Raw genomic sequence first — 17,131 nt, forward strand, 5'->3', positions numbered from 1 at the left:
GTGATTACCTGTGATACTTCTAATTGGGATATATGGTTATTTTAAATCTGTTCAGTTTATATTGAGCTATAATTAATAACTTTAAAATGGATTTTGATATGATTTTTATCCTTAACTGTGCGTCCAATATGATTTTTGTCTTTAAAGATTTAAGGGCTGGGGAGATAGCTCAGCTGGTAGAGTGCTTACCTTGTAAGCACAAGGCCCTGAGTTCGATCCCCAGTACTGCAAAAAAAAATAAAATAAAAAAAAAATAAAGATTTAATTTTTTTAGAGCAGTTGTAGGTTCACAGGAACATTGAATGGAAAATAGAATACCCTCCCCACTACATAGCCTCTCTCATGTTAACTTTCTCCCCCGGATTGGTACATTTGTTAAAATTGAACCTATGTTGACAACATGGCCCAAAGTCCATAGTTGACATTAGGCTGCACTCCTTGCACTCTTAGCATTGGTACATTCCATGGTGGTTTGATTTTGTTTGACTGCCCTTAAGAATTAGGCTACATAGTACTCAAAAAGAGGAGGTGTTACATTCATTATGTGATATTGAGTAGTCACTATTCCCTTTATATTAAAAAGTTAGTCACTAAGTAGTGATATTAATTCTATTTGAATTGACTTTTTAAAAAAAATCTTATATCTTTGCAGTTTTAATAATCTGAATACTCCATGCAAGGAAAGCAACATTTTCATTGTTTTGGGAGTTTTCTTTTGTTTTGTTTTGTTTTTTGCAGTATTGAGTATTGAACTCAGGGTACTTTATCACTGAGCTGTTTCCTCAGCCCTTTTTTGTTTTTATTTTGAGACAGGTCTCACTAAACTGATGAGTTTGATCTCAAACTTCTGATCCTCCTGTCTTATGTTCCTTAGTTGCTGGCATTCCAGGTGTGTGCCATTCAGTGCAACATTGTTTTTTAATGACAGAAACAAATGAAAATGCAAAAACAAGTTAGAAACTTGGAAAAACATTGTTTCTATACATTGCTGGGACATCAACTAAACTTGTCAATGAAGTAGGTGATGAATAGATACTTTACACCTTAAAGTTATCACAAAGAATTTGTGAATATGAAAGAACATTTTGAATTTTGTTTCTACATATATTAAAATTCTTGGATCTAAAGTCTCTTTTGTCCATCCAAAGATAATGTAAATTTAGCTAAAGATTTATAAAATGTATTATTAAAACTGACTACTAGTGAAGGACCAAAGATAAATTATTTTGGATAATAGTTAATAAATATCCTGAACTTGCTAAAATTGCTATAGTATGTTTTTATTTGTGTCTTTACCAAGTTATTGAGATCAGAGAAGGGCAAATTTTCTACCAAGGACCACAGATTTACTGAGTTTGGGGGAAAATATCAAAGACCACATATAAAATAGCAACATTTATATCATTTCAAAACTATTTTGTGAGTAGTTTTTATAGCTTGTTTTAATGAGTTCAACTTGGAAGAAAGTCTTCCTGTGTTCATATATGAACACATATGAGAGATGGTCGTATCTCTAGCAGTTAGAGAAATGCAGATCAAAACTACACTGAGATTTCATCAGAATGGCAGTTGTCAAGAATACAAGCAACAATAAATGTTAGTGAAGATGTAGGTTTGATACATTCATACATTGCTGCTGGGACTGTAAATTGGTGCAGCCACTCTGGGAATCATTATGGAGATTCCTCAGAAAACTTGGAATGGAATCACTGTTTGACTCAGTCATCACACTTCTCAATTTATACCTTAAGGACTTAAAATCAGCATACTACAGTGATGCAGCCACATCAGTGTTTATAGTAGCTCAATTCACAATAGCCAGTCTATGGAACCAAACTAGGTGTCCTTCAACAGATGAATGGATAAGGAAAATGTGGTACATATACACAGTGAAATATTACTCAGCCTTAAAGAAGAATGAAATTATGGTATTTGCCGGTAAATGGATGAAACTGGAGTATATCATGCTAAGGGAAATAAGCCAATCCCAAAGAATTAAAGGGCAAGTGTTTTCTCTGATATGCACATGCTAATTCACAATAAGGTTGGGTGGGGTAGGGAAGAATAGAGCTACTTTGGATTAGCCAGAGGAAAGTGAAAGGAGTGGAAGGGATATGGGAATAGGAAGGACAACAGAATGAATTGGACATTATCACCCTGTGGGCATATATAATTACATGACTGGTGTAACTCTACGTTATGTACAACCAGAAGAATGAGAAGCTATACTCTATTTATGTATGTGTCAAAATGCATCCTCCTGTCATGTATGACTAATTTGAACAAATAAAAAATAAAATAATTTTTTTAAAAAGGTGGTTATAAGGATGGGCATATATAAGTAAAGCAGAGGGCAAAGAAAGAAAGCCACAGAGGAACTAAGTAAATTCTTAGTGGAGTATTAACAAAGGTAAACAACTCTTGTCATAGTACTGTCCACTTTGAGTTTAGTCTTGTTCCTTGAATTTCTGATGCCTTGCTAAGGCCTTTTCACAGATCCTGATCTGTTCCATTATCTGTGAGAAAGTTTATGCAGATGCTGTGTTGATTGAGCTAGTTACAACTGCTACAAATAATAATTGAAAATTTTCCTTCATGATCCTTGGCAGTAATTTGTAGCATTATTACTCTGCTGAGAATTATAGACTGAATTCAGCCTTGCCCATCTTTTTATCTATCATTTCTGGATCCATTAATTGTTGCCTGTTGATTTTTTAGGTCTTTCAAACTATGTTTCATATACTTTAAAGTTGAATGGGCATATTACTTTACTATAGGTGTGTTTTACAAAGCATTGCTAGATTTACCTGATTTCTTTTTAAAGCACATTATTCTTTAGAACCCTTAGGCTCCAACTGCATACCATTGGAATTTCTCAAGTATCTTTGAAGTACTTGTGGTCTTTCTTATTGCCATGGTCATAAACTTTGATGTGGACCTAACCCATACAGGCCCATTTGTCTTGGCTAAATCTGATTCTTATTCTGACAGCATCATGTGCACCTAGTTCAGAAAAAGAGTATGTGATCCCTGCAGTTTAGACTAGAGAGATCTGTAAATATGAATTTGACAGAGAAGCACATTTAGGTGTGTGAACTTCTAGTTTAGAAAGTCTAAAAATACTACTGAGTTGTTGCTTCTGACAGTACTGGTTTCAGACTGGAACAGTCTGATATGAGACTGGAAGAAACCACCAGGATTTTGATACTGGTAAGAATGTCTGAAACAGAGATGCTAAGTACTAACAGGGGTTCTACTTCTTCATAGCTTTGTAACTTGGGTAAATTACCTAAATTACCTTCTTTATGCCTTAGTTCTTTTATCTATAAAATGGATATAGTACTAGTACCCATCTGGTGCCTGATGTTACTATATTAAGTAATGTTATTATATATAAATATATGCAAGTGCTTTAGTATATAGCACAGTATATACAGTAAGTTTTCAGTAAATTCTTGGTTCTATTATCCCATGTAAAATCTTTATTCACATATCTTCATTTCTTTTCAATCTAGGGATACTTATCAAAAATACATGATTCTTTACCTTGGATTTTTGCTTAAAAAATAGTAGAATGTCGACTTTTGAACATGTCTATATGTAATAGAGGACTTTTTTCTAACTTGCTAGAAAGAACTGTGGAATGTGGTGAGGGATCACTAATCTTATTTGTACAGTTTTAAGTAGTGCATAAGTGTTTGCATAATAGTTAAAGGAAAATATTTGTTTAGTCTCTATATAGACTTAGGACCAAATATTTAGTCATTCCTCCCCTAGTGTCAGAAACCTTGTTTAAGTTGGCAGTTTTGTCCTAACAATTGGTAAGAAAAAACTGACAAATAATACTGATTAATTCAGGATTGATTTCATGGAGTCCTAAAAGAAATTAAGGATAAATGTTTTCAGGACAAATATTTTAGTTTCTCTAAATTCAACTTAAATATTCTACAAGTTAAGTAAAGGGGAAGGGAGAATGGTTGTTGTGGTTGTCTCCCATTAAAAACCTAAGCGTGTATAAGACATATATATATATATATATATATATATATATATATATATTCTTTTGTATTCAACTTTTTCTTAAAGTTAATGAAATTAAATAATTAAATGGAAACTAAATTTGATTATCAAGATCAAGTTCTTCTTTATTTTCAGATTTCAACTATTGCAGAAAGTGAAGATTCACAAGAGTCAGTGGATAGTGTAACTGATTCCCAAAAACGAAGGGAGATTCTTTCAAGGAGGCCTTCCTACAGGTATGAAATTCAATAGTTAGAACTTGGAATCAAAGATGTACAGGAAGCCTTAGATGGTTGCAGATAGAGATATGCCAGAAGACTGGTTTACTGCTCAAGCCAGTACTTTGTAGATTATTTCCCTTCATCTTGAGTTACTCCTCCTAAATAATTTCAAGTTTATCATACAGAATAAGCTTATCTTCCAGGATGAACTGTTCTTAACTCTGAACATTCCTGGATAAACACTATTTTTTTCTGTTTTTGTAGACTACTGGGTACTACTTTTCGGTTAAAAAATTTGGAATACATTTGATAAATTTACAGGATTTTTCTGGTTACATGTCAGTTCTGAGGTTGTGTTATTCATCTATTTGGCTACTTGTTACTAGTCATTTTTATACTTGGTACTTAGCAGATAACTATTAATTTAATAGTTGTTTTAGGGTGATGCTTTGCTAACATCCTCTAATTTCAAGGGCATCATACTGTCCTTTTGTGTTCAGCTCTAGATGTTTTTTAGTCCATGCCTTGCCTCCTACATAGACCAAAACCATTTGTCATATGTAGAATCATCTCCAGAAAGGTCAATTCCACAAGTCTTGTTAAGTTTCCTTTAGAGTTTAATGAATTTCAGACTTACAATTATCTTCCTTTTTATTAGTCTAACATTTCCTATTTATGCATATCCCAATTTTTTTGAAGAAGTGGTTGTCTCCCCCCCCCCGCTCCCACTTACTTAACTACTAAGCTAACTCCTTTCTCTATCCCCACATTTAAATTAAGTATCCTAAATGAATATAAATAAGTTGATTTTGAAGGCTTAACTTTTATGATACTAGGTATATGTTGTATGCTTTTATGTTAATAGTTTCTTGTAAATTTTTGTAAATTTAGTGTTAAATTTTAACTTCAAAGTATAACTCATGTTAGTATATAACACCTTTGATCCTGAAGCAGATCCAACCAGGGATACATATAGGTTCTCTCTATAAATTCTAGGCAAATATTAGTTTAATTAAGATATGAGCTTTATATTGAAAAATATCTTAATTTTTCTAAATTGGCTTATAGCCTACATTGTAGTAAAGACTATTTAAATAGTAACACCTTAATGATCGAATAAAAGATGCTTTAAGTCCAGACATATGTAGAGAAAGAGTTATTAAAGATAATGACATCTTCCTTACGAACTTCCACACTAAAGTACCATTATTTTAAGTTTATGAAATCTAGCCCCTGTGTCTTGATTATAGGAAGCTATCCACTAAAGTTCTTATGATATATATGCAAGGTTGGGAAATGGGAATTAATTGATAATACAAGGTAGATTTTTATTGGAACAACTTTCTATCTTTATAGTGATAAATTTTATATCCAGAGGAAGTACTTGAAAGTCATTCTACTTGCTCTCAGTTGGCTTGATATTTTTAGTAGCAATTTAGCTGGAAAACAAATTATGCTTATTGAGTTTTTAAGTTACAGAACATTAACAGATTACCCTCATGGATAGGAGAATAAATAAACTGAAACAAATAGTGTAAAATGTTAGTGATAACTGTAACACTTCTGAATTTGAGTATAAAATAAAATAAAATCAGTTATTCAGGTATTAGATTTTAGATTAAAAATCATTGAAAAAGATACTTATGCTCTTTATCACTGATGTAATATAGTTGAGGCAGGGGGAAGCCAATACACTGTAAGACTACATTAGTAAAAATTTAGTGTCTAGATTAAAGAAGGGAATTAATCCCACTGCTCAGATTACATCTGGAAAATACCTAAAGAGGAAGTGAACTATATCCAAGGAGGATGACCAAAATGGTTTCACAATAATTTGAAACATTGCAAAGAGAAGATTAAAAATTAAAAATGACGTTAGAATTGTCATGCAAAAGAGAACTAGATTAATTTGCAGGTCTAGAATAGTAACCTTTTCAGTCCACAGTAAGACATATATCTTCACATTACAGTTTTCTATATACACACATACATACAAATAATGTATTGTAAATATATATGGTTTTTATTTGTTTTGTGTTTTCTAGTTCTTGTATTTGATATCATTGATTCTTTTGGAGGTTATTCTTAAAATTCTTAAATGTTAAACTTCTGACCACCTTTCTACCAATGTTCTAATCTTTGTTATTTGTATTTAGACAGTAAATACTTTTGGTTAATATAGTTCTCTATTTTTCTAGGAAAATTCTGAATGACTTATCTTCTGATGCACCAGGAGTGCCAAGGATTGAAGAAGAGAAGTCTGAAGAGGAGACTTCGGCCCCTGCCATCACCACTGTAACAGTGCCAACTCCGATTTACCAAACTAGCAGTGGACAGTATAGTGAGTAATAGATTTCTGTTTTATAAAGAGAAAATAAAAACTGTTTTATTCTCTTTAAAAGAAATCGTAATTATCAAGTCTGTTATATTTCCTCTACTGTTCAATATGCAGAGGTCTGTAATAGGAGTATTTTCTTCTAAGTTCTAGTCAGGATGACTCAGACATATGTGAGCTGTTGACATGTTCCTTTGTTTTATGCAGATGCATAGTCCAAAGTTTTTTGAAGAACTGAATGAACCTCTGGAGATTTTAGTCCTCAGGCTGGGGGTGTAGCTCAGTGATAAGAGTATTTATGTAGCATGCATGGGTCCTGGATTCAATTCCCAGCACCAGGGGGAAAAGAGATTTTAGTCTTCATATGATGTTCAAGAAGAGCATGAGTTTTTTCAGATGAAGGAAATAAATCATACTTTGACTATGTTTAAGGCCAAAAATGCTCTTATTCACTTATTTTCAATACTTTGTCTTACCTTCCAAAATTGCATTTAAAAATCTTCATATTTAATAATGTTTCAGATGGGGGTGGGGTTGACTTTGTTGTAGTCTGCCAGCACTTTCACTTATTACTCCTTTTCATGTAAAAGGTAGTATAGCAAATTAAGATTATGTAAACACAAGGACTACTAAAATTAACTGAATACTTGTTTTTTTGGCTCACACGAAGCAAAAGTTTGTCTTACAAAATTATTCAAGTTTCCATTTCACGATGTCTTTTGTCTGGCCCTTAGATCACTCTTCTTATCTCTTACGTTTTCTTATCTTTCACCTAGATATTATAAAGTACTTTTGAATTTTGCTTTGGTTTGATCAAACACATTTATGTGAATGGTACTCTTTTTTTTTACTCTGTACCTTTGCCTTTCAGTGTGCTTCATGCATGATACCTAGGTTACTAACTTTATTTTTAAACCAGTGTCAGTTTGCCTAATAGTAATTTGCATTCTAACCATATTAAAAACAGATTTCCCAAGCAACAAACTTTTTAGCTCCCCCAGAGCTAAAATTTTTGATGGTGGGACCAAGCTACTGGTTTACTATTAAAGCTTAATAAGCTTAGTTATTCTTTTTTTCTTTCTTAAGTTTTTTGTTGACAGATGCAAAGAGGTACCTATCCATAGCTCTGTGTGAGTGTGTGTGTGTGTGTGTGTGCACATGTGTGTGTATTTTTAGTTTAAGATTGCTGTGTATCCAGGTAAATATAGTTATTCAAGATGTGACTTTACAACATGGATACACGACCTTGATTTTTGCTTACGTTAGCATATTGGGATATGATATATTCTTATTCGTAACAGTCACAAATGCAGAACTTTCTAGTTCTCACTTGAATTAGAAAGTATGCTTTTTAGGAAAGAGACCAGAATCTGAAAGAGGGAAGTGAAGTTTAGAGAAGTTCCACTATCCCCCTAAATGTTTGATTCTGCACACCCCACCAAAAATAACTAATTTCAAGAGATTCATTTTTTGAGATTTTTTTAAAGCTTTATTTTTATTTCTTATCCTCTCTATATAGGCACACACAGTTTTGATAGAACTAGTTTAACATTGTGTTCTTGATTTTTTTTCATTAAGGAACAATATAACTAATATATGTACAACATTTATAATTCTTAGCTCAGAAAATGAATGTGTGGTTGTCACAATTCAAGTGCTAAAGGGTTATAGTATTAATAAAACTTTAAAATTCTCTCATTCCTCCCCAGTAGTACGAGTGAAATATCCCTCTGTTCTTTTCCTTCTATGTTTACCTACACATGTTGTCTTGTACATAAACATGTTGTATAGAATCTTAACTAAGTTTATATTTATTGTATTTCCTTAAGTCTAGATTTTTTTTAGTAGAATCATCATGTAAACCTAGAGACAGTTACTTCTATCTTTTCATTTTTGTTTTAATGAATTTTGTTTTATTGAAACTCTCAAATCCTTTAGGAGTAATCAAATGTATAAATCATTATTATAGAGAAAAAAATATGTTCAACAGGACCAGACTTCAGTTTTCAAAGTACTTTCATATACGTGACCTTATTTAATGTTTACAGCAATTATATTTTGTGGCTACAACTAGAAGTTTTTATTTTACAGAAGTGATAACAGAATCAAATAATGATTTAGTAATAGAACTTGGACTACAGCACAGATATTTTCAAGTATAGTTTTTTTATTCCTCCCTCCCACATTTAATTCATGGCTATATAACCAAAAAGAAATAATGTGTTAAATATAACTCTTGTGTGAAATTGTGGATTGATTTTGTTAACCTTCTGATTCTTTCAAGTAATCTTGCAAAATTAATCTAAAAGTAATTCTTATACATTGCATTTTTCCCCTTGCCTGAGATTTACTAAAGTGGATGGATTATATATTTCAGTGTCTTAATGTCCACAAGTATTATTTTGCTAAACTAACCAAATAACTATTAACTCTTTTTATTTCCCATTTAGCAGTGAATAATCATTTTTCCATGTACTGATGACTCAGGATATTATAGTTTCCCAGAGCTTGCAGACAATTGATTCCAAACTAATTCCCTTTTAAAAAAATTTGTTTTGTTTTGTTTTTAATTGTTGATGGACACAATGTCTTTATTTTATTTATTTATATGGTGCTGAGGATTAAACCCAGTGTCCCATGCATGCAAGGCAAACGCTCTACCACTGAGCCACAACCCCATTTCTCCCAAACTAATTCCCTTCTAATGGACAGTACTATATTTAAGTCAGAACTGTTGATCTCATATTTTTTATTTTTCTCTTAATTCATTTAAAACCCTTTTGTGGTTTTATGTGTAATATTGTGATTTTTGCTCCTCTTGTTTCTAGAAAACCTGACCCTCAGCAGGGAGATTTGTCTAGGAATCAAATTTCTTAATGTTGGTATCTAAAGGATTGTGTCTGCCAAATAAAAGAATAATTTCTCTTTTTATTAACTTTTCCCATGTACCATAGCATACAGGTGATTTCAGTTTTTTATAAAGTCATATATCTATTAATATGAACATTGATTAATTTCCTTTTGTCAGATGAAAAGCAAGTGTGGTTAATTAGTAATAATCAAGCAAAGGTCCTGTACGAAAATGCTGAGATATATAGCATAGAAATGACGGTAAATTTTTTTTTTTTTTTTTTTTTTTTAAACATCAGGGATTGAAGCCATGGGTGCTGAACCACTGAGCTACTTTCCCAGCCCTTTTTATTTTTGATTTTGAAACAGGGTCTCAGTAAATTGCTTAGAGCTTCACTAAGTTGCTGAGACTGGCCTTGAACATCTGATCCTCCTCTCAGCTACCTGAGTTGTTGGGATTGCAGGCATGCACCATTGCACCAGTTATTTTTTTCTAAATAATGATCTTGAGCTCTAATTTTAAGCTCTACAAGAGATTTCTTGTGCTGAGTTCCATAGATTTTTCAGTTGTTTCATTGAGTGGACTTTTTTTATTTTTATTTTTTTGGATGGGTTCTGTGGTGTTCCTAATGCTGGTCCTGAACTCTTAAGTTCAAGTGATCCTTCTGCCTTATCCCAAGTAGCTGGAACTACAGGTGTGTGCCACCCCACCTGGATTATTGAATAGACTTTTGATGCATTTTATGAATTGCTAGAAGAGTTAAATGGAATGTACTGATGAGCTGTTTTATTGTTTACATTTTAAAATAACCATTTATTGGGTGCCTGTTACATGCCCACCACTGTGCTCAGTGCACAAAGGTGTAGAGAAGAAAAATCACATTTTCTACCCTCAAGTAATTTATTTACTGTTTGCCCAACAAATATTAAACAATTAGTATATTGTTAATATATTATTATTATTATTATATGGTTAATACTAGAATAAAGCAGAGTGTGGATCATAGGCAGGACCTCTTTGGAAACAAATAATTCCCAAAGGAATTAGATATTTTCCCACTTACCTGTTTCTAAAAAATTATTAACTGGCATTGTATTATAAATTATAATGCAGTTTATAGAATGCATCTCTGTGGTAGAAATTGGGTGTGGTTTTCCTGAGTAGAAAGTTACTTGGGGGTACCAAGTATCATGGTGATATTACTTGCTGTGATATTTCTCCTAGATGATGCCTTACAAAAATTATTCTACATTGAATTTAGTGTCTTAAAGGTCTTACATGGTATTAATTAAACTTGTAACAATAAAATCCATTGGGTTTTAGTTGCCATTACCCAGGGAGGAGCAATACAGCTGGCTAACAATGGTACCGATGGGGTACAGGGCCTGCAAACATTAACCATGACCAATGCAGCCGCCACTCAGCCGGGTACTACCATTCTACAGTATGCACAGACCACTGATGGACAGCAGATCTTAGTGCCCAGCAACCAAGTTGTTGTTCAAGGTAAGGGAATTCAGAATTCACAGGTGTGGTAAATTCTCTGAAAGATTAAAATTTTATAAACTCAGAAAAAGTAAGTATCACATTACAAAGCACAACTAAAATGTAGTTAATTTTTCTTTGATATAGATAATATTTTCCAGAACTCTTCCATTATCCCAAAATTGGACCAAAATGTCATGGCATAAAAACAACTATTTTCAGTATTTAAAAATTTAATATCTATCTTTAACACTTTTACTATTTGGGAACAGGAGAAATAGGGTAGATTAGAACAAAAGACAGTGAAATCAGAAGTTAGGAAGGATGGATTCTTAGATGTAATTCTGCATGGATCTGCTTTGTGACTGAGCAGGATCCAACTATTCTGGGCCTTTTTGTTTGTTTTTTGTTTATTGAATGAAGTTGTGCTAAATCCTGTAAGAATTTCGGAGGTCCACAATTCTGTTTGTTTTGTTTTTATTCAAAAGAAATTTAGGTCTTCTTTTCTAAGATTATTTTATTAATTTTTATTTTGGATAAAAACATTACATTCCAAAAGACCATACACCATTGTGTAAGTCCACTGGTCTTGGAAAGAAAAGTAGTAGTTAAATCCTTGAGGAATTATCAAATAGATTTTTTTTCTGTTTTGTTTTTTTCTTTGTTTTTTTAATTTTTTTGTTATATTTATTTCAGGAATCTATGGATAGGAGTTGACTGTTTTTCATTGAATCCATTTGACTATTTCATCAATATAAATTTATGCCAGATTGGAAATTTATAGATTGAGGAAATTATAATGTTTCTAAAAATATTTTCATTAATAATGATGCATTTTGCCTATGTTAGGTAATGACAGTTCTATCCCTACGCCATGGATAATTATTTTTGGATAATCCTAAAACACTGACTAGAGAATCATAATTTATTTGAAGGGCCCTACTGTAATTACAGAATATATTCTGTTATTAAACAAATAATATTTGAAAAAGATAATATTTTGCTTATTAATGGGAATAAAACACCTTTTCACTTTACATGCAGGTACTCAAAAAATGTAAAGCAGGATGTCAGTGAATTTGAATTCTGAACGTCAGTTTGAAGATGGTAACATGTTTAGTATATAAATCTTTTCCACTCAAACTACACATTTTAATTGATATTGATATCTAATATGAATAATTTTATATAAAAATCGTCAAATTCTTTCAAATGTTAGGTTCCTTATTAGGCGAGCATATTATTAAGCTGATTTTAGAAGCAATTTGACAAACAGTGATTGTTTCTTTTCACAAATGGTGGATTGTTTAGTTAGGAAATTAAAATTTAGAATTTATCTAGCCAATATCATTTATATTAAACAATGTTTACAAATAATATAATTGGCATCAATTGGTACACATTTTCATACTTTCAGTTTTGTTTGAATTAGAAATTTACAGTAGTTGACCATAATGCTTTATTTTCTCTTCCATTTTGCTATTTTATGAAAAATCATGGTCGTTTTTATGTCGTGGCAAGAGTCTACTTGAAATTTTTTAATATGAATTTACCAATATCAAAGGAAGACATTGAGGACTATACTCTATCTAGGAAGATCATCCAAGCTGTGCCCTACTTCCCTTTTAGACTTAAGGTTGGTAAGCATGTTAACAACAGAATAGAACTACATTCCAATGAAAGATATATATAAGACCCAGCAGACATAGGTTAAGACATCTTTCACTTGAGTGTCTATACGAATAAATACATTAAATTGGGGTTTATTTCTCAGTAATGACCCAAAAAAGTGCTGATTTTTTTCAACATTTTAGCCAGAATCATCTGTTCCTTATTGTTTCTTTTCTAATTCAAAAAGTATGTTTAGACTGATGATTGACACACACAGTTGAATCAAGTCATGTTGTTTCTGTGTCTTACACCTTGTTCACCATTCTTTTCAGCTGCCTCAGGAGATGTACAAACGTATCAGATTCGCACAGCACCCACTAGCACCATTGCCCCTGGAGTTGTTATGGCATCCTCCCCAGCACTTCCTACACAGCCTGCTGAAGAAGCAGCACGAAAGAGAGAGGTTCGTCTAATGAAGAACAGGTATGTGTAATCCATTTACTTAGATTGTTATGACTTAAGTATGTCCACAGATTCTGCCAAATGTGTTTGACATCTGATACCAGGATCTTTGCCTTGAATTCCACTCCTACTCCCCATAGAATTGATGGATCTCACTAAAACTTTATTTAATAAATTCATGTGAAATGACTAATGGGATTGTGGGTTAGGCTAAATCATAAAGCAGTTTTCATGCAGTTTCCTCACAGGAGATTTAATGTGCAGCTTTACTGTGTTCATACTTTGCTCCAACCAACTAGCTAGATTATTTAAAAATTTTTTCATGAGTAGTATTGTTCATGTTCAAGAGTATTACATGTGTATTAACATTAAATGTTAAATTTTATTAAATTTTGTGTAATAAAGTAAATGTATCAATGACCAATATTTTCTTTACTCAAAATAGTAACTTAATACCATGTTATTGACAAAAACTCTAAAATAGGTAGTCTTGAACGAGGAAAATACTACTTATCAAAATCTTTGAAATACAGACAAAGCCATTCTTAGAAATTAACTTCATTGCTATAAATGGTTTTGCCATCAAAATAAAAGTAAGTAAGTACTTTTTTTCTTTTTTTTTTTGGGTATTGGGGATGGGGTATTCTGCCTCTAAGCAATATCCTCAGCCTCTCTTTTGTTTGAGACAGGGTCTAAGTTACCCTGACTGGCCTCAATCTTGTGATTCTCCTACCTAGATTCCCTGGTTGCTGAGATTATAGGCTTGTTCCCACATGCCAGGTATAGTTTAAGATTTTAATATGAAAGGACTAAGACAAACAGAAAAAAATCAAAATAAAGATGTACGAAGATATAAAAAGTTTTAAATTGGTGAAAATATTTTACTTTTTTACCCCAGGGTTCTTAATTCTATGATAAAGTCAAAGAAACAGATTGAATTTGGAAGATATAACTGTGTCTGGCTCCACCCTTGAGCTGTGACTTTCAGAGAACCTATTAATCTTCTGAACCTCAGTTTTCTCCTTTGTAAAACAAGATTCCACCATCTACCCAAATGGTGATCTAAGGGGTCAATAAGATTATTTCCCTGAAAGTACTTTGTAACCACAGTGCTCTGAAACATAAATGTTTCTTTCTTGAGCAATTTCATATTTCAGCAGATCAGTCTCTTTGTTTCTAAAATATTTTTAGCTGTCACTGTGTTAATAAATTATTATCTAAGCTATTAGCAATGGCAAAACCATTTTGGGATTAGGGGAAAAGTTGCAAAGAAGCAGAGTGACTTTTATTTTATATATTCTTCATCAATCAATGATTTTCTTTTTAAGTATTTTAATTATAATTCTAAACAAAAGTATAAAAGCTACATTCTTATTCTAGTGTATTTTAAAATATAAATTAAATTTTGCATTTAAATATTTTCAGTTTTAAAGTATATAAAAGGAAATGCTTAACCCTTTTTAAAGTTAGAAATAAGTCAAATGTTTAAGAAGTCTCAAGCAAAAGCTTAGTTATAAAATTTAAAAAACAGTGCTTACTAAAAACAGTTCAAAGTACACATAGCAGAGCAATCAGAAAAATAAGTCCTTCTGATTATTAAAAACAGCAGAACTTCAGATTATGTCTATGTAATTTGGTTCTGGGACAAAAGGTGTTTCCCCCTATATAGAAAAAACTGCAGAGGCAGTATAATTGCAGTGCATGATTTGGACTTACTCTTAATCCTTTCCAACAGTTGAATAAACTCTAGTATCCTTTCGAAGGAACAAAACAGGAAAAAAGTTGGTTTTTTTTTTTTTTTGTAGTGTGTAAGATGGCCTCACTATTGCTTCTTATCTGCTCTGTTGTATAGAGACTAACCCAGACCACTGCCCATTTGTGAAAACTTGCTCCTTTGGCAAATTAAATTTCCTTTATTCTTTTTTTTTTTTTTTTTTTTTCCCGGTACTGGGGATCGAATTCAGGGCCTTGTGCTTGTGAGGCGAGCACTCTACCAGCTGAGCTGTCTCCCCAGCCCTCCTTTATTCTTTAATAATTTTTCCTTCAGATTTATAACCCCCTCTGTGAGCCCCCATCCCCCTCTACAACACATTCTGAGTTAGGGAAAGAGCTACAGTTCTTAACAATCTTTGTTTAAATGAGATCTACAGGGAAACCACCTGATTAACCATGTACTCTAAAAAAATACTTTTGTTTGGATTTAGTTAGTTCCTTTTTTCCTTCATTATCAGATTACTGCTGCTTCTGCTTTTTCAGCTTTCAATCAAATATGGCTTCTGTGACCATCATACCATGTATGATGGTATAAAAAGGTACAAATCCACACCCAAAACACACACTTGGCAGGTCTAGTATTCTCTTTTTAACTTCACCTCTATGGAGTGTGTACCATTTCTGACTGCTCATTACTCCTGCATACTTCTTTGGCTTATTCACCACCTGGTTTTCTGACTACTTTTCAAATTTTCTCTTGGAACTTTAATCCATATTCATGTATTTCAGATCTGCCTATATGCAAGTATCTAATAATTCTATATATTCTGACTTTGACCTTTCCTCTGAGGTACTGTTTATTAAGTTCCACTATGTATGGGCACTTCTAGGTTCTTATATATACAGGATTAATTTTTCCTACAATGAAGTAGAATTTTATTCCCACAAATAACCAGAGAGAAGTTAAATATGTTGTCAAAACTCACACCTTTTAAGAAACTGATAGAATTGAGATTTGATCCTGTGTCTGCTGCCAAAGCCTGTTAACCTGCTACTGCTGTGGCGCTCTTACTAGAGCCCATGGCAGTGGAATGTGGATATGCAACACAGGAAGTGAATTATGGAATGCTTTTCTTGGGTGTTCATTTTGCTCAAAGATTAGAGACAAGTAAAAATTATTTTTAAGGTAAAAATAAAAGATTCAGAAGAAATTCACACTATAGTAGTGCCTTTGAATCATGACCCCAAAATCCCCATAAATTTCCTGTTATAATGAGTACTTTTAGAGAAGCACTCCTCTTGACATATTCACCAGAGTGTGAATGTCTTTTATATGCATCAAACATAACCTGTATTAAATTAAACTTAGACAGGAAAGTTTGAACTCTAAAATTCTATAGTCTCCAATAGCCATTTATTCCAAAATGAAAATAAGTGATAATTATTCTGAAAGAGAAAATATAGATGGTTGTTATATTTACTTGTGTTACTACAGTAACAATCACAAAATCTCACTGTCTTAGAACAAACATTTCTTCCTCAGTTATAAGTCACATTTTGGTAGGTACAAGTCACTTGCCCATGGCTCTTCTTCACATGCTGTCTGGTTCATGGATCCCAGCCCAAGGAGAAGCAGCACCTCTGAGACATGCCTTTCTTGTGACAACAGGAAAAGGGCAATGCTTTTTAAAGCATTTGCTTGACTGTGGTGAACATCATGTCTACTCATGTTCCATTGGACACAGCACCGACAAGGACAAACCCAAAGTCAGCAGACTGGATGATAGCTCTATCCATAGGAAGGAAGGAGGGGATGATTGCAAAAGTAATATAATTTACCACCCTTGTTTATATGTTCTATTAGCATGCAGAGGGGGTTTTAATAGCAGACTTGCAAGGACAAAAATAAGGAAAGGTTAAACAGATCTATATAAATTTACAAAGCAAACAAACTGGAAATATTTTAACAGTTTCAGAAGACTGATGAAGATATGAAGGCAGATTCACAAACAATAGGGTAAAAAGTATTTAAAATTCCAAACAAAGTATATTTAATATGAATTAAGGTATTTTCATTCAACTACGTACAGCTGTTCATTAAAAAAGAAAATAGATGTATTTTTTTTCCAAGGAAGATATTCTTAGTGGACAAAAGCAGGTTACTCAAGAGTGTATGTGTTTTTGTTTTTAAAAATGTATTATTACACAGGTAAAATATGCTCATTATAAGTAAATTAGAAAGCATAAGCTAAAAATATCACATCTATTTGGACCATCCAAAATATTAGAGTATATTTTTCCCCAATACAAAGAAATATATATATACATTTTTATAAGTTATTTTTTAGTTGTAGATGGACACAATACTTTTGTTTATTTTTATGTGGTATTGAGGATTGGACCTGGTGCCTCACAGGCAGGCACTCTACCACT

The 17,131-nt window shown here is 32.5% G+C and overlaps 1 protein-coding gene across 3 annotated transcripts in view; it reads left to right on the plus strand.

Moving 5' to 3' along the window:
• Window positions 1–17,131, plus strand: part of Creb1 (cAMP responsive element binding protein 1) — a 63,167-nt gene that overhangs the window by 27,040 nt on the left and 18,996 nt on the right. For all 3 annotated transcript variants that reach the window (XR_007107614.1, XM_047543179.1, XM_047543180.1), the window contains 4 exons: window positions 4,156–4,256; window positions 6,440–6,582; window positions 10,751–10,933; window positions 12,856–13,006. Coding sequence is in view for 2 of the 3 variants with exons in the window: in XM_047543179.1 (XP_047399135.1) it covers window positions 4,156–4,256; window positions 6,440–6,582; window positions 10,751–10,933; window positions 12,856–13,006 (578 nt within the window). In the remaining variant the exon portion in view is untranslated. The remainder of the gene's footprint in view (window positions 1–4,155; window positions 4,257–6,439; window positions 6,583–10,750; window positions 10,934–12,855; window positions 13,007–17,131) is intronic.

The sequence above is a fragment of the Sciurus carolinensis genome, chromosome 3 (genome assembly GCF_902686445.1).
Source record: "Sciurus carolinensis chromosome 3, mSciCar1.2, whole genome shotgun sequence".
Classification (NCBI taxonomy): domain Eukaryota; kingdom Metazoa; phylum Chordata; class Mammalia; order Rodentia; family Sciuridae; genus Sciurus; species Sciurus carolinensis.